Here is an 18,242-nt window from a genome sequence, read left to right on the forward strand (position 1 = left end):
TTTTGGTGGCTTTTGACAGCTCCTTGGGAAAAAAAGTTTAAGAGTCTAAATTAGATAGTTATGGATGTATATTGAATATGACTTTTTATCATTAAAGAAACTTAATATTTTTTGTTTTGAAATGACAACCAGTGTTGAAGAATCCAGTAACTAATACAAGTTCATAGTTGTGATCTCTTCCCCTGGTGAACCTCCTAAGATGGGTAGGACTTCTTTTAAATGTATAACTAAGAGGCAGTGAATAGGTCCTTAAAAAGCTAGTTTGCACTATTAACACAGAGATCAAGACCCTAGTCTAGTAGATTTATCTTCAGTGGTCTTTAACTTTTAATGAAGATCCCAAATGTCAGTGAGTTTTATTTACTTATTTTTGCCTGCTTCTGTCTACCTGATGCATTTGTTATAAAAAATACTGTGACTAAGGAAATGGCGTAAGAGGGAGCCCAGTATTTTGTTTACATTAGTCTCTCCAGATAAATGCTATCTCTGACTTTTATTTAGTGTCAACACGCTTGTACATTGGTGGTTCTCTTTAAGTGGAGCCGGAACTGTGTTAGATCAAGGTGTGGAACATGTGGGTGTGGGAGAGGAGGGAAGAGGAAAGCCGGGAGACATGTGATTCCAACCCTGCGTTGAAAGGACATGGCAACTGTCTTGCCATAAGTCCAAGCGATGTTCTTTTTTCCTTTTAAGATTTTATTTTATTTTTAGAAAGAAGGGATGGGAGGCAGAAAGAGAGGGAGAGAGACATAGATAGGTTGCTTCTTGCACACCCCCAACCAGGGACCTGGCCCACCACTCAGGCATGTGTCCTGACTGGGAATCAAACCGGCGACTTTTTGGTCTCAGGGATGACACCCAACCCACTGAGCCACACCAGCCAGGGCCCACACTATGTTCTTTGAAATATTCTCTCAGATTGTGATTGTTGATCTGTTTGGGGGATTCTTAGGGATTCCTGCTACTTATAAATCAAGGATGTGTAAAATATGCATCACAGAAATTGTCAAAAAGAAGGTCTGTGAAAGACAGTTTTTCACAGGTGGCCACTCGGTTCCCCAAATGGCTAATTCGGTTCCTCTCTTTCAGGTAATTCCAGCAATGGGGAAAACTTCCTTCAGAATTATTTTCTTACCTACTGAAGAAGGGAGCATCGAGAGTTCTTTATTTATTAATACCTCTTCACACGGGGTCCTTTCCTATCACGTAAGTTAACTTCTCCCTTCTGTCACATAGTTTGATTGTTGACTTAACAAAGGGGTTTGGATAGTTTAAGAAAGATGCTTGCATATGTCGCCACCTGGCCTATGCCATTAATATTATAAGGCGGTTCGTGATGCCAACTTCCCAGCCTTCCCCATCTTCTGCATCCCGTGGCGCACCCAGGTGGCTGTGCAGAGCCCTGGCGCTCACTGTGGTTTTGGAAGGGAATTGGAACAAAATGGTGAAATCTACCACACAGTTTTCTAGTATAAAATATAGTAGGCTTTCAAAGCTCACAGCCCGCAGCTCACAAACAGTCCAGAGGGTGGGACCTACTGGGGGAATTTCTAGAGACTTGGCCTCCTTCCCACCTGGGTTCAGGAATATTTCCCATCAGGGAAAATGGATTATGTACTTGTGGGCGATTCTCAGGGAGCTCACTCTTAATATCAAGGCACTAGGAAGGGACAGTGAAATTTCTTTTTGTTGTTGTTCCCCAAAATAGTTTGGAATCTTCATCTTAAGTTGTATCTGTGACATCTTTAAGAGGACATGGCAAAACTAATTTAAGTGCCGTGATCTACCTAACCATTTTTGTGGTTAATTCTTACTGGATTCCATTAAACACCTGGTTCCTTATCAGAACAGTTGACTATTTGTGAAAAGATTTGCTACAATGAGGAACATTCTGCTTAAATATAGCGACTTTTGCTGCTTTTTTTTTTTTTTTGTAGACAATGATAAATATACTAATGGGATAAATAGAGTATTGAAGGCCAAGGTGATGTATGCAAATAAATGTCCTTTGGAAAGGTATTTTAAAATTACGGCAAATGTGTTTCAAAACTAACAAAGGAAGAATTTTCTTTCTCTCTCTTCCCTGCAGGTATCTGGAATTGGTACTCACAGAATCTCTACAGAAGGGTCTGCAAAGCAGCTCCCAAATGCTTATTTTCTGCTTCCACAGGTCCAGAGCATTCAGCTTTCACAAACACAGGTAATTTTAATAGTAGATGTATTTTGAATGCTAGTCAACACCAAACTTTGTAGCCCTCTAAATTTATGTATCTTGCATAATATGTACAGCCTTTTTTACATAGTCAGATGAGGTTCTTACTTTGTTTTTGCTTTTTTGAAAATATCCTGATATCTATACAAATTATGTATGTCTATGAAGTGTCAGTGGAATCCATTATCACCCCCACCCCGTATATTTCTTTTTAATGGCTGTGTAGTCCATGGTGTTGACATTTCATAGTTTGCTTAATCCTATTGGTAATTAGAAATGTTCCCAGTTTTTTCAGTATTGTTATAATTAGGCCGTATACATATTTTATAAGTTTCTTAGTTCCCTTTGAATTACCTGTGTCCTCGGGGTTTGTTTCATAAAGACCATGAACCTCTTTATAGAGCCTGTTAAATCTTGCTCATTGCTTTTTAGGAAGATAGAACCTCCATGGTTACCAGTAATGACATTCCTTCTGGAATGTCTTACTATTATCTTTCCCTTGCCCTGCTTCAGTTCTGCCCATGTGTGGCTTAGTGGAAAGAAATATTTTTGATGTTTTAGGAGGAATATAATAATACACTCCCATTCTTTTAATATACATTTCATTAATAGCATATAGGTTCAGCCATTTTTTCCTTTCGATTACCCAGATTTCCTTGTAACTCTGCATATCTTTAGAAATTACAAAAACTCTTGAATCAATAGATTAGGGACCTTACCTACCCTTTTTTAAAAAGTTAAAATGTAGTTGACATACAGTATCATATTTTAGTTTCAGGTGTACAACATAGTGATTCAGTGTGTGTATTCCTACGATGTGATTGTCATGATAAGTCTTGGACCTGGCTGTCCCCATACAAAGTTGTTATGATATTACTGACTACCCTTCCTTTCTGTTTAGTGGAAAGAGAATGTTATTTAGGAGTTTTGTCAGTCACAGCATTCCGTGGTCTGTCCTCCATTTGGCAGTGTCCCTGCGCCTGTGTGTTTCTGTCTTCATGGCACTTACATGCCAGTGGGTGAGACAGACAAAACGAAGTCACCTGTAATGTCATGTCTGGGAGTGTTGTCAACACATACAAAATTATTAAGCATTCTAATATTATTTTTATTTTTATAAAGTTGAGTGGCCCCTCCTGCAAGGATTTTAAGGAAGACTTCTTTTACTTAGCTAATTCAGATTTGGTGTAGATCCTAAGACTAGTGGGGCCATATTGAAAGGTGGTAAGTAGGAGACTGATGTGACCTGACCTGCATTTTTGTGAGGTCCTGAAAGGGCTAGAGCAGGTTTCCCTGGCATATGCTGACAGCGTCGTTTTTTTCCTATGAACATTTTCCTCCTTATCTCAGGGCTGTCCTTCAGCAAAGGGGGGCAAGCTGAGAACATCCAGGTTTCTCTGGTGACAGAGATTGGGAGCTTTCTGAGCCAGATGTCGTGTTAGTGGAAACACAAGTCCTGAAGCAGAGCCGGCTGTTCAGGGTGCTTTAGTTAGTGGGGTTAATTGAAGGATGCATGGCATTAAGGGTCTCATAGTAAGACCTTGATTGATGAGAGTGTGCAGTTTATTCACTGTTCCTGGTAGATCCTGTTTGTTGGCGTGGTTCCCACCTTCCTCTCCCGTTTCCACGCCCTCACTGTCTCTCCGCTGGACTGGCTATAGTCTGCTTCTACTTTTTGGCACTCAAAGCTTTTATACCTATACCTAGGGGTCTAAATGGAATAGGATTTTGGTATAATTTATGGAGTTTTGTTAAATGATCTGGCTGAAACATGGGCAAAAGGGTTAAAAAAAAAAGACATGCACCCAAAGATCCCTGAATACAAATGGTCTGAAAGTAAAGGCCCCAAGCATGCAGATGCTGCTCGGCTCCTCCAAGCTGTGACATGCTGATGAGAGACGGAAAAAGAGCAGAAATATTTCATAAAATGGTGAGCCTGGATCAGAACAGAAAATGGCAGGCGTGCCTGATGTGGCTGCACTCAGGCCACAGTTCAGATGACATTTTAAAGATGGCTATAGCTCTGTGTTTCAAAACCCAGAGTGTGAGTTGACAGAATGACCCCAGATGACATCAGATATTTTGCCGCTGCCAACCCAACACAGTTCCTTTATGAGAAAGAAAATGGAAAACAGCCAGAAAACCAATGCATACCTTTGGGCAGCGCTGCGATGTATATGATTTGTCACATGTAATGCACGTTCCTGCACTATCACTCAGGTGTAAAGGAGCTCAGCTAGGTTCTGGTCACGGACCAGGATGGTTAGCGGCTGGAGCTGTAGACCCGTCCAGGACCTCAGTGTTCAGAGTGAGAGCCCCGGGCGCTGGTTCCTTGTGCTGTGCTGTATGTCCCCGTGACTGTTCCGTAACCACCGATCTGTTCTTCTCAATTTCTTCACCTTTTTCATCCCGTTCCCCAACCGCCCTCCCCTCCGGCAACCGTCAGTCTGTCTCTGTATCTCTGAGTCTGTTTCAGTGAAGTCAGTCAGAGAGTATAACTTCATGAAAGCACTCTGAAAAGGGCATTTTTTGATATTTTGTCTTTTCTTTTAATAAAAGTATTATTTAGGAAAAATGTTCAAACAAAATAAGTGCATTTTATTTTATCTTATTTCACTGAATAGGGGAAAACAGTATCAATATCCGTAATGTCTATAGACTGTGATTGGTTCTGTTCTCTTAGATGAATCTTACGGTTAAGATCCTAGTTTGTTTTTTGGACTAACAAAAAATTTTTCCATCTTGGGAAATAAACTAGGGTGCGAGCAAGTAATTATCTTATTATTTTTGTAGTGTGGGCTCTTTTCAGCCCTTTTTGGTTGTGTCTGTTGCCCATTCATATCTTGAGTTTTGCGTTTTTCCTACTCCATTGAGTGGGAGTAAATGGCTCGCTTTCTTCTGCTGAAAACAAGAGTGTTTGTGTAATTCGTCTTCTGTCTAAAGTCTTGCCAGTCTGGCGTTTCATAGCAATCACTGAGTCAATGGAGGGTGTCCATCTCGGTCTCTCTGCTGCACGTGTGGGTCTGCTCTTGGGAAGACAGTAGAGAAACGTGAAGAATTAAGATTGCCTTTTTCTTCGGGAACCTTCTCATTTGTTCCCTCTTTCATTGGTCTTGACCTTTAGGAAGTGAGAATTGCCAGCAGACAAGACGTCGCAGTGGGTCTAAGTGAGGAGCTGAGGCTCCTCTGCTGCTTGGGTTGCAGTCTTGTCATCGCCGGCACCTGGACTTCCTCTGAGCCAGGCTCTCTCCGTTCTAGTCCCCAGCCACCCTGCTGCTGGTGGTGGCTTCTTAAACAAAGCTGTTCATGATTTCCCTGCTCCCTGTGCCAGCGGGGTCCCCTATTGTCTACAGGATAAAGTCTAAGCGCCTGCGCTTGGCGTACAAGGGCCTTCCTCTCATCGATGCCAGAGCATGGTATCCCTTCTTACAAACCATCTCGCCTCCATAAGCTTTTTCCCATTCAAATGCCAGTTGTCCTTTGGTTTCCATCTTTCAAGACCCAGTTCAGACGCCATGTCCCCTGAAACCTCTCCAGGTTCCCAGGCAGGTCTGTGCTCCAGTCCCCATGGCACTTGGTTCAAATCCCTGCTTTCCCAGGTACTGTCCCATGTCGTCCCCTCTCCTGCTCTTCCATGAGGGGCAGCGGCCATTTCTTTATTGTTTTTATCATCTCAGCATCAACTTTGTGTTTAGTACATTGAGGCCCCCAGAGTTTTTAATAGCTGGATGAGTCAACGGGCATCTGAGTTGACGTCCTCAAATAGCACGTCTGCCCCTCGTATCATCTAAGGTTTGCATCACCTCACCTTTTCGCCACGTTAACCGGTTTGACCTTCAGCAGATTTACTACCAGGGCAGGTGGTATCATTCTTATTTTAGAAATTGTAGGATGGATTTAGAGTTTAAGTTATGTGGTAGAGGTTGAGAACAGGGCCGGGATGGGCACTTCCTGTTCAGTGTGCTTTCAATTTTTACCCACATAAGTAAGTGTTGTAATGATTTTTCTGTCTTTTGACTTAGTAATTCATGCTGCAGGAAAGATAAATGCACATGAAATGTGTTTTCTTGTTTTGCAGCATTTAAAATGGCAAACAATCTTAGGAGCAGCTTAAAGTCTCAACAGTGGAAAGAAGGATTTGATAAATTTGAGTATGTCAACATAGTAGAATATGAAGTAATTCTTCCAAGTTATAATTATGAGGCTTATGTAGAAATCTCTGACAAGTGATTAGTAGACCACAAGCTCGACTATACTCTATGATTGTAACTATAAAATACATGATAGGATATAATATGTAAATACAGTTTGTATTAGGCTCATGGAAAAGCAAGAGATTCTACTTTTTCACGTTTTCTTCAGTACTATTTTGGGTCCAAGCCACTGAGTTTTAGGGAATGTTTAAGAGATTTATTTGTGCAAAACAGAATATTTGACATTGGCACTGTCTCAGAATCTGACATATAGGGTCGCTAAAGCAATAAGCTCATCTCAGAGAGTTCAAAGAACTTACTGTTATTGGAATCATTGTAAAGTAACATTTATTGTGAAATATAGAATTATGAGGTAACATAATAAAGGGGTGTGTATGTGTGTTCCAACATGCTATCATATTGACTTGTCTAAAAGAATCTGGTTATATGAAAGGATAATGTAGTTAAAAGAAAACAAGGGACTCAGAGAACTGAAAAATTAGAAATATGCCCAAGACCACAGTCACATTCAACAAAGGTAACTGGGGTGAATATATATATATTTTTTGTCATCTCCTTTCAGTATTTTTTTCTGAGTGTATGTGTGTATGAGATGAAGGATGTCCTCCGCACCAGCACAGTCATGTCATTGGATTGCGTAAAGGAGAGATTATTTCTGGGTATTCAGTGTGATATCTAATACATTTCAGACCAGGAGTTCCTAACCTTTTAAGATTGGCATGGCCTTTGCTTTTGGAGTGGTGAAGTCAGGCCCTGTGCCCGCCTGCCTGAGACAGGTGTTGGGCAAGGACTGAGGTCCTGGGTCTGCGTGGAGCCTGCTGCCTGGGAGGGGGCCCAGGTTGCTCCCCAGCTCCTTGCCTCTGGAGATGCTGATCTCCATCAGGGAAGTCTGGTTGTCTGGGAGGAGAGCAAGGAGCGCTTTTTTCCATCACCGTTTGACAGAGGAGGAATGGAAATATTTGGATTTTTCACAAACAAATAAGTTGCAAAAGTCTGATGTAGGATTCGGAGATGGAAAATAGAGAAAAGGGAAGGATAAAGGCCTCTGTAGCTGCCATGTTTTCCTGATCATATTACATAGTTCATTCAATGAAATAAAGCAGAATTTCTGGGTGGAACAACTGAGAATCCTTGCAGGTCTGTGTGTCATCCTAACGTATTTAAGACCATTCCTTGGCATGATAAAAGTTGTTTGATCTTCCGTACATCAAAATCATAGGCTGTCAGACTCTGGAAAGTTACGACTGCATGTTAGGTAAGCATATGCCATTACCTAATTTCCCTCTACTACCTACCTCTGAATATAGTTTCTAAACGCAAGGAAATTGCCTGAATCTAAAAAGGTTTCTTCTGTTCATCAGAGCCACAGGTGAGAGTGAGTCAATGGAATGGGAGGTCGGGAGGAGGAGAGGTAGAGGGTCGATGAGTAGAGGAAAAAGGAAGCAGATGAAGTCTAGAGAGAAATACCAAGAGGTGTGGGTGTGGGTATTTCTCTTCCCTCTTCTGCATTTTACAGGCTGGTGGAGGCTCCTGGCTGCTAGAACACAGCTTCCTGTTCCCTCTTTAAACTCAGTGTTGGCTTTGTTCCTTTTTTTTTTTTTTGCCTTCCAGGAGAATTGACTCACTTCTTACTAAAAACTATCTTAGCAAGAGGAATACTGAAAAGCTTTTGTTTTTATGCATATGTTTTTCTATACTATGATTATAAGCTCCTTAAGAGTAGGAATCATGTTCTGGTCAATATTTGTTTTCTTATAACCTAGTGCAGAGTCTGGCCATATCGCCAGTAGTAAATAAATGCGTGATAATGGAGTAAATGACCTTTAAAAGGAAGGAAATTATAATCATAGCTATTTATGAGTTTATAAGACATGAATCTTTTCTTGTGTCTTTCAAACATTCATTATATTAGAATATTCTAGAAATTTTTTTAGAAGACTTGAAGATGTTCAATAATTAGCCCCTCTCTTCCTGGCCAAGTCCTGAACTAGTAGCCCTATAACAATCAAGAGTTAGAAAACTAATATGCCACCTTTATATTATCGGGTTATTTAAGGGAAGAGAATCCTTGCCTTAAAACGCTCAGTTTTATACTCCCGATCCAGTGGGCTCACCTGTTCCTAAGCCCCTCCCTTTTCTGACAAGGAGACCATCTGATACCTGGTGTCTCTGCATCCTCCTTCCTGAGCCTCTCCCTTCTCCCAGGAGCACCACAGCGCCCTGTTTCTTTGCTGATCCCCCTCAGACTGCTGGGGCACACTGTTGAGTTTGCCCCTAGAAAGCTCTGAGATGGATTATAATAATTCATTAATAATCTGCTCCAAAGCCACATTATACCCAAGGTTGAAAGTTCATGTTCTTGTCTCTTTCCCATCCCAAATTCTTTTCAAGTGTGTTATCCAATATAGCTTATCAGAGCTTTTGCAGTGGGACCAAATCACAGTCAAAATGCTCCAATAAAAAACGCCAGCCGTATTAGGATGCCCCATCAGAGACAAGCACAGTGCAGCGACGAAGTAAGAAGGTGACTTCTAAAGCCAGGCCACCAAGCCATCTTGGTCCTGAGTGACCTTGGCCAAATCACCTAACCTCGTTATTTCTTAGTTTACCTATAAAGTAGGTAATAATAGCACTAACTCATAGGATTGATTTAGTTATTGAATAAACTGATACATGTAAAGCACTTAGAACCAGTACCTGGCACACAGTTAAAATGCATTCCTCACTTGACTTTTTAAAAAGTTTGAACATAAACGCTCTCCTATTACAAAACTCTTGGAGAATTTTAAAATTCAGAGATTCAGTCCTTTGGCAAGGCATGAAAGTTCAAGGCCATAGTCCCAATATCAAATTAGCTTGGCCTGTGAGTTAACATTCAAAGAATTTGAAGTCCTCCCCAATCCCTTATTTTTAAATTAAAAAAAATTTTTTTTTGGTCTTAGCCAGAGAGCTTCCTCCTGCCTGTGTGTAGCTGCTACAGCCTAGGCTTGGTGCAAGACTTCCTCAGAGGTCTAGAAGTTACAGTAGTTCAAGACTAAGTCTCTCTTGAACCTCACTTGAGTCTAGAATCTTCATAAGACACACAAAGTTATCAGATTGTCAATCTAACATCCACCAATTTTGGAGAACATGCTGCCCCCTTCTCAGGAAGCAGCCCCTGGGCTGTTCTGGTCTTCCCTGAGCTAGAACTTTGCAGTGGCAGCAGGCTGGTCACTAGGTGTGGCTTTTGGCACGGAGCCCTTGTTTCTGGCACCCCTGTGCCGGCTGGTGTGCTGAAAACTATTGGCCTCTCTTAGGAACAGAGCAGCGGCAGCGGCTGTGGGCGCGCACGCTGAGATCCGTGCGCACTGGGGTTTCCTTTGAGTCTTTCTGGGGACTCACCAAATCTTCTGGAACCCACTACTTACGGGAGGTTTTTCCTTTGTTACTCCACTTAGTTCAAGTGGAGTATTACTCTCAGCATATTCCTGGAGGGGAGCTGTCTCGTGGGGCTAGACCGGGGTGTGTGTCAGCCCCCTGTCCCCTCCAGGTTGTGAGTGGGCCCTTCTGTCTCGGCAGTCTGGCCATGCCTCCAGGATGTGTTCGCTATCCCCGGTGCCTCCCTTCCTTTGACAGAGGCTCATTTTGAGGTTCTAGCTGTTTAACCAGCTTCTTTTACTGTTCTCCTTTTTCCTCCGACTCATGTAAGCTGCTACTGTTTGCTGGAATTGGTGCGTGCCTTCTTTTTTTTTAACTGTTTGCTTTACTTTTTGGCCTAGATTTATTTAGTTTTTCCCTCTAGATAGTCTCTAGATGTTTTCTTGTGAGAGTTCTCCCAAAGCCAGAGAGATAAAATCAATCTGTTCTGAGTCTGCTGAAAGCATTTATTGTTTAAGCAAGTCTCTTCCCTGCATTGCATCCTCTTACAGAGGAGACCTCTCTCCCCCATTAGACCAGCACCTGAATCAGAGCTGGGGCCAGTCTACCTAGCCCTGCCTGGTTCCCCATTAATGCGTTTCCCCTGTGCTGTGCTCTCTCTTAGATGGAACCTCATTCCATGGACATCAAACATATTCCCTCAGGGCACAGCAGTAACTGGGTATTCATCTGAAATGCTCTGCACTGTCTGCTCTGATCTCCCCGACTCCCTTTATGTGACCCTTGGTCTCAGTCTTTGAAGGTGTGGGTCCTCGATTGCTTTTCCCATGGACTTGGTACCTGGCTTTTTAGGAGTGTTTTTCTCCATAATTCCTAGAACTGAGTCCTGGTTCCTCTTGGGGGAGCATTTGCAGTCTGCTGAGATCTTGCCTGTCTTCCATAGTTATTTTTTTGAAGCTCCAACAAGGACAAAGATATGCATCTTATTTCAGTTAGATGCCAGGCTATCTCACCTCTCATTTTAGGTCTGTGGAACTGGGCCTTCAAGGTCTCCTGTTCTGTTCTAGCTCTTCAGCCCTTTCTTCCTCCTGCAACATCAATCTGCCTTCCTTGTTTTGTTTTTTGGTTTTTGGTTTTTAGTTTTTGTCCTTCTTGTCCCAGTAGGAAGACTGCAGCGTGTTTCTCTAACCTTCTAGCACCTCTTTGATCTCCAGAGTGACCCTGATGGTTCCAAGGACAGACCTCAGTGGTCGTCTCCTTTGTGCGTGCAGTAATTTTGTCAGATGACTGCCATGACTCAGCCCAATGGGACAGTATATCTCCTTAGTAAGAATAACCCTATTGCTTTTCCTTTATAAAATCAGTCATCCTTCTATGGCTCTATCACTCGGGATCTTGAAACTCTAACGTGGTGGTGAGCTTTTACATGGTTAATAAACCTTAACACCAGTGAGCTGGGGAGACACTGTTGAGTCAGTGGACCGACTTCTTGAATTTAAGCTGCACCCTTTCCCTGTTCTGACTCTTAGCCACGAAGATAATGCAGAAAAGAGGAACAGAATCCGGAGCAGCCTGTCTGTACCACCTGCCTGGAGGTGGACCCAATAGTTTCTTCAAAGTAGCAGATAGTATTCTGGAAGCTGTTTAGAGGAGAGTCCTGACTGGGGAATATCTTTTTCTTTTTCTTTTCCTTTTCCTTTTCCCTTTTCTTTCTTACCCCTTCCTTTTTTTCTTTCTTTTATTTTCTTGTGGTAAAATATACATAACACAGATGTACTATTTTCAGCATTTTTAAGCATCCAGTTCAGTGGCATTAAATACATTCATGTTGTTGTGCAGCCATCCCCACCATCCATTTCTAGAACTTTCTCATCGTCTCAGACTGAAACTCTGTGCCCATTAAACTAACTCCCCATTCCCACCTCCTCTCCGCCCCTGGTCGCCATTATTCTCTTTCCTGTCTCCATGAATGTGATGGTTCTAGTCTCCTGGTAGACGCGGAATCACACAGTAGTTATCCTTTTGTGACTGGCTTATCTCCCCTAGCGCAATGTTTTCAAGGTTTGTCCATGTTGTAACGTGTGTCAGGACTTCCTTCCCTTTTAAGACTGAATAACTGGCCCATTGTATGTGTATGTACTGTGTGTTGTTATTCATGCACCCGTGGATGGATTTGGGGTTGCTTCCACCCTTTGACTTCTGTGTATGATGCTATGAATATGCGTGGACAGGTATCTGCTGGAGTCCCACCTATCACTTTTGTGCAGCTCGGTGTTTAAGTTTTGAGGAACCACCACACTGATTTCTGCTGCCACACCCTTCCTTCATTGCAGCGTCCTCCCCGCCACCATGCTGACCGAGGTAAACGCTGTGTCTGCGCTGCTCAAGGTCAAGCTGCAGCAGCCTGCGTCTTAACACCCGAACTTTTGCCGAACCTGGGCCCAGGTTCAGGGGCTGAGCCAGGTCTTCAGGACCCACCTGCCATTTGCTTAAGGCCCAGTAGCGTCCAACTGGATAAAAATAGCCACGAGCCTTTGGACAGAACCCCCGGACGCTGCATGACCCACCAAGGTGAAAATCCCACATGGCTCTCTTGGAAGTGCCAGCCCAGGTGGTAGCAGTAAAAAGCCAGCCACCCAAGTGGACAGGCCAGGGCCACCAAGTGTAAAAGTTCAGGCCGCTGCCACTTGGTGTGATCAGAAGTCTCAGTACCGAAGTGTGAACTTGTTCTCTAAAGTGCTGTGTGTTTCTCTTTCCGGGTTAGTGGTACATTACAGGGGGGGGGGGGGGCTGGGAAGTGATGTGCAGTAAGTGACACATCTCCCTTTTCTTGGGTTCTCAACAGAGGGGGAAATAAGACAAAAAGGATTTGAAGTATTTAAGGAAAAAAAACAGAGGTTCTCTTAGAAACCAGAGGTATGGGGGGGAGGAGTTTCCCCTCTAACCAACTGGATGTGAGAAAAATGCTTCCCAGGTGCATTTAAATGATTTGTTACGGAATTTTACTAGTTTAATGCATGCACTGTGAATGAATAAGTAAAAATAATAATCCTCCTTCGTGAGGGCCTCGTGCATGCCCTGTGGTTGGCATGCGTATCTCATTTAATGCTTTTCACGTGCCTGTGTGAGTTCATGGGTTCTGTTTTATTGCAGAGGAAGCTGAATCTTGGAAAGCTCAGGAATGTCCCCAAGGTCTTATGTCTGGGCTTCATCTTGAATGCATGTTGAATGCAGGCTTGTGGCCACACTGCCTTTTCTCCAAAGATGTGGAAAAGGAAAAATGCTATACATCTGCTTTACCCCCCTTTCCCCTTACAACAAAACCAAACAAAACCAAACAAACTCATTTCAGCCAGTTCCTAGGTCTTTACACATATTTTAGGGAGCAGGTCTGGCAACAAGAGGTAAATTTTCTTTCAGTGGTTAAATATCTAGGACTAGAAGGGTCGGTAGTCGTGGTGGTGAAGGCAACCAAACAGTGCTTACTGTTGACTCAGTTGAGTCTGTCTGTTAGGCAGGAAACACTAAATTAGGAGTTGGGTTAGGGAGCGTGAGTGTTGTGTGGACGGGACCCAAGAAAGTGCTCGTTTTATCCAAAATCATGTGCTGTGTAGACTGTTGTACCCAGACTGTGTGTGTGGGCCACCGGCCGGGATGGTCACATGGCTTATAGGGAAACTATGTTCCTATGATACACACATTCGGCATAAGATCTGCCTGTAGAAGGACCGCTACAATTTAGCATTCAAAATTGTGAACAGTGGAGAAAACTGAGGAAAACAGAGTCTAGGATTGGGACTTATGTAAGTCATTCTGTTGTATTTCATGAGTTTTAGTCCTTAAAAGAAAGGATTTCACGTGTGGTCATCCCTGGGATTGGCGTAAGTTACTCATTCTGTCTGGACCAATATGTTGCAGGTTCTCATACACTTTTGTTAGGATATGGTTTCCTCCTGTACATAAAAGTCATGTAAGCTGTCTATCTTTTTTTTCTTTCCCTGTTTAATTGCACACAAAATCACACTTAGCCCCTGGCCCAGTCCACAAAGATCAATTTCTTAGCAAATAAGGAAGGTGATTTTTTTCCTCCCTCTTAGATCCAATTACCTAGATTCATACCTTCACCATAAAACCTAGGGAATACAAGCCATACAGAAGGACCTTCTACATTGCTGTTTTCTTGTCCTTTGCATGATTTCTCGGTATGGTGTTCTAATGTCTCCACATTGAAGAATTTTTAGGCTTTTAAGTACCCAGGCGGGAGAGACTTGGTCTATTCTGATTTACTTGGAAAAAGCACTGCCTTGTATTAGAAGACCTGCTGTTGTTTTCCATTTTTCCACTAACTTGAGGGCCCTTTGATGAGTACTTATCCCCCCAAAATATTCCTCCCCAACATCTGTCTTCTAAAAGGGAATAATACCGTGTACTTAATGTGAAAACTGCTAAGGAATTATTTTTTCTTTTAGCTGTGAAATTGATGAACTCATTTTTGCAAGTAGGGGGGGAGGTAGAGAAATAGGTTTTGTTTGTTTTTCTTCTATAACCTGCTCAGGCACACCCTGGACAAGGAGATGCCCCATTGTCATGACAAATGGACTCAGTTGGGGTCCTTTCAGGGGGAATTTGTATTCCCAGCGTGTGTGGTTGCCTCAGCTGGCTCATGTTTTGGTCAGAGTTTTCTTTTTAGAGTCAAGATTGCAAAAGTTTTTGGTTTTGGTTTTAAAGGAAGACATGAATGTTTAAATTTCTCTTTGAGAAAAATTAACATGCTTCGAGGACAGTTTGGAGGCTCTGGGACTCCCCCTTGTGGGATTCTGAAATATGTTCCGCAGCAAATGAAGCAAGCGGTTTATTTTTGTTTTGTTTCCAGCTAGTAGAAAAATCTTACTAAAAATGGTACATTATAAATTCATCGATCCAGAAATTTAGCAAGTATGACAAAATATTAGGATTTAAGTCACATCAGATTACTGTGCAAATAGGATTTTAATCATGTTCAAAATCATAATTTTGACCTTCTAATGTTATTTCAACATTTGAAAAAAATATTTTAGGGAAGAGAATTGCCTTGCCAGGTTAAGATCAATGGTTAAATTGTTGTAGTTTGCAGAAACCCAACTTAATTATAAACATATATGTTGAAAGTGTGTTGATATGGGTTTTTCTTTAAACTTTCATGGAAGGTTTTAGGTCAGAAGCACGTGCCAGATCTCAGGTTTTGATATACTTCTATTTTTATAGCCAATCCTTATTATTTTTAGCATCTTTCCTTTTTCAAACAAGCAGGTTGCTGTGTGCCCACTTTTCTTTATTCACCAGCTGTATATGGAATGCCAATTAAGTGGTAGGCATCATGGTACACCATCAGACAAGGTGCTTACAGTCTGCTGGGGAAGACAGACCTTGGACGAGGTCTTGCATTATCGTGAGGAGTGTTAAGGAAGGTCAGGTGCAAGGTGCTGGGGGTGTGAATAATGGCACTTACCACAACTGAGGTGTCAGGGAAAGCCTCCCTGGGTGATGTTTAAACCGGGACATGGATGAATTAGGTTTAGCTAGGTGGAGGGGAGGGTGGGTTGGAAAAGTGGATTTAAAGCGAAGGATCAGCTAATTTAGAGATTGAAGGCAAAGACACAGCAGAAAGTCAACCCGTGAGGCTGGAGCATAAACAAGGAGGTAGAGAACAGGCAGGTGTCTGAGTTCTGTAGCTACAGTGCAGGATTTGGGACTTGGGCCAAGCGGGAAGTCTTTGAAGGGTTTTAGGCAGATAGTAGGTTGACCTGATTTGCATACTTGTAAACGCAACTCTTTTTCCGCTTTTTTATTGCATTTATTGGGTTGACATTGGTTAATAAAATTACAGAGCTTTCAGGTGTACAGTTTTATCATACAGCATCTGAACATTGTATTGTGTGTTCACCACCCCAGGTCAAGTCTCCTTCCATCACCATTTATCCCCTCTCTACCTTCTTCTGTAAACTCACTCTTGGTGCAATGTGGAGAGTGGAGTGGAGAGGGCAGAGGTGGACCCAGGGGCGCTAGGAGAAGGTTGGTGCAGCAGCCCACTTGCCTCCGAACTAGGGCAAGGGGTCCATAAACTTTTTCTGTAAAGGCCCAGAGAGTAGTTATTTTTACCGCCTTTGCAGGCCGTAGACCTCTTGCAAGTACCCAACTCCGCCATTGTAGCATGAAATCAGCTGTAGACAATACACGAGGAACGGGTATGGCTGTGTTCCAATAAATCTTTGCCAACAAGAGCAGGCAGTGGGCTGGATGTGTCCCACAGTCTTAAAGATAAGTGAATGGATTCAGGGGCTGCTGAGAAGGTACAATCAGTGTGAGCTGGTTTGGGGTCTGTTTCAGGAGGGTAAGTGAGAAGGTGAAGCTGGTTTTCAGGTTTCTGGCTTAAATAAATATGTGAATAATGATGCTAAGAGGAGGCGCAGAGCAAGGCTCGCAGCCTTGGTGTGCATGAGGGAGGGGGCAGGAGGATGCCCTGTCGTCGTTGATTGGACGTGTGGATGTGCAGAGAGGTCGGAACTGGAGAAACAAACTTCAGCTTGTCCCAAAGCTCCCTGCCCACCCACCCGCCTCCCCGCCTCCGGAGAGAGTGAAGAGGGCAAAAGACAGAATCCAGAATGGTTTCAATGTGTTATGGTCCCAGGAGGAAGAGCCACAGAGAAAAGCCATAGGACAAATGGTTGGTAGTGTTAAGTCGGGGAGAAGGTTTGGGCCAAAAGAGAAGTTTCTGTTGGGTTTGGATATGGAGGTCATTTGTAACTTCGGCGAAAGCAATTTTGGAGACGTGGTGAGCTTTTTAAAAATTTACGTCTTTGATAGTGGGATTTGTTCCCAGAAAGACACATTCAGAAATCTCTTTCTTCTTTAAGATTTTCGGTTCTGTTCACAAGTGGTGTTTTTCTGTTTAAGTCTAGCAAATACTAGTAATTACTGTACTTTTTAAGAAGAGCCGTTGGTGAATGTTTGGTCCCATTTACAAGCTTGGTTAAAAACTCCTTCAATATTTGTACTGCATTTTAAAATGTAATCTGTTTTATTTTTTTTCTGTACTTTAATTGCCTGAATGACAATTGAAGTAGTCAAAAGGGGTTTCTATATAATACACTTGGGTGATTCTTATAAACCTAACAAATTAAACATAATGAGGGTGATTCTACTTCTTACTAAATCTTCCTGGAGTAAACAGATACTTGCCCCAAATTAAGTCAGCCAAGGATTTGAGGAATGCCTTCTTACCTTGTGGGGATTTTCTGGTGTTCTGACGGTGGCTGCCAAGCTGAATGCCTTTTGGTAATAACTGTGCCAGACACATCACACGCAACAGAAGAGGAAAGCTCACAGCCAGGCCTTTTAGAGTCACAGACTGCACCCCCCTGAATTTTCTGTACATTCAGCGTCTGCAGGCATCTCCCTCCCACCCAAATGGCTGTGTCCCGGGATGGGACTTTGCATTTCTTGCTTCATAATAGGTCAATATCATCTCACGTGGCTGTTAAGATCTTTGAACTTGATGAAATTTTGCGCTATTTTGTCAACTTTTGTTCCTTCTATTCATAGCTCTTCCACGTATTAAAAATATGAACAGTAATATCATAGTAGGGGACTTGTACACCCTATTGTCATCCAACAGCAGCTTTAAGTGACACATTAGATGAGATAAATTTAATTGATATTTTTCGAGCATTTCACCCCAGTGCAGCAGAATATACATTCTTTTCCAAGTGTTCATGGAATCAACATTATTTACAGTAGCCAAGACATGGAAGCATCCTCGGTGTTCATTAATAGATGAGTGGATAAGGAAGATGTGGTATATATATATATATATATATCGTCGTCGTCGGCAGCCGTCCGTCTCGAGAGACGATGGTGTAGCTTCTTCAGAGTCTATCTGCACCGCCAAGAATGGCTGTGCAGTCCGACTCGGGAGTGACATGGTATCTGTCTCCTCCCATGTTGAATCGACATCTTGCGATGACGCTGAAGCTACAGAGCCTGGGCAGGGTAATATGGAGGGTCTGCTGTTGCCCATGCAGCAGACCCCCCCTCTCTTCGCAGCTGAAGGGTCCAAGGGAAAGACGGAGACGGAGTCGATACAGCTTGGGTTCAGGTGCGCCGCAGGAGTTGCCGGTGTTGACTACAACGTCAAACCGCCTTAGGGACTCCGGCTCCGGATTTTCTGTCGGGGTTTACTCCCTTAGCCTTTCCCCTGAAGAGGTATGCCGCAAGGCAGCGGAGGTTTTTTGGAGTCAGAGTTTTCCTTCTCTGATGTACCCTGACTGGAAGATCGAACCAGCGACACTTAGCTCGCAGGCCGACGCTCAATCCACTGAGCTAAACCAGCCAGGGCAATATATATATATATATATATATATAATGGAATATTACTTGACCATAAAAAAGAATGGATTCTTGCCATTTGCAGTAGCATGGAT

General features: G+C 42.8%; 1 protein-coding gene across 1 annotated transcript in view; it reads left to right on the plus strand.

Moving 5' to 3' along the window:
* TMEM131L (transmembrane 131 like) overlaps window positions 1-18,242 on the plus strand; it is a 138,629-nt gene that overhangs the window by 72,472 nt on the left and 47,915 nt on the right. The window contains exons 6-7 of the mRNA XM_090288506.1: window positions 1,090-1,206; window positions 2,090-2,200. Of these exons, the coding sequence (XP_090144632.1) occupies window positions 1,090-1,206; window positions 2,090-2,200 (228 nt within the window). The remainder of the gene's footprint in view (window positions 1-1,089; window positions 1,207-2,089; window positions 2,201-18,242) is intronic.

This window comes from Furipterus horrens, unplaced genomic scaffold, assembly GCF_987537825.1.
Source record: "Furipterus horrens unplaced genomic scaffold, mFurHor1.1.pri manual_scaffold_10, whole genome shotgun sequence".
Taxonomy (NCBI): domain Eukaryota; kingdom Metazoa; phylum Chordata; class Mammalia; order Chiroptera; family Furipteridae; genus Furipterus; species Furipterus horrens.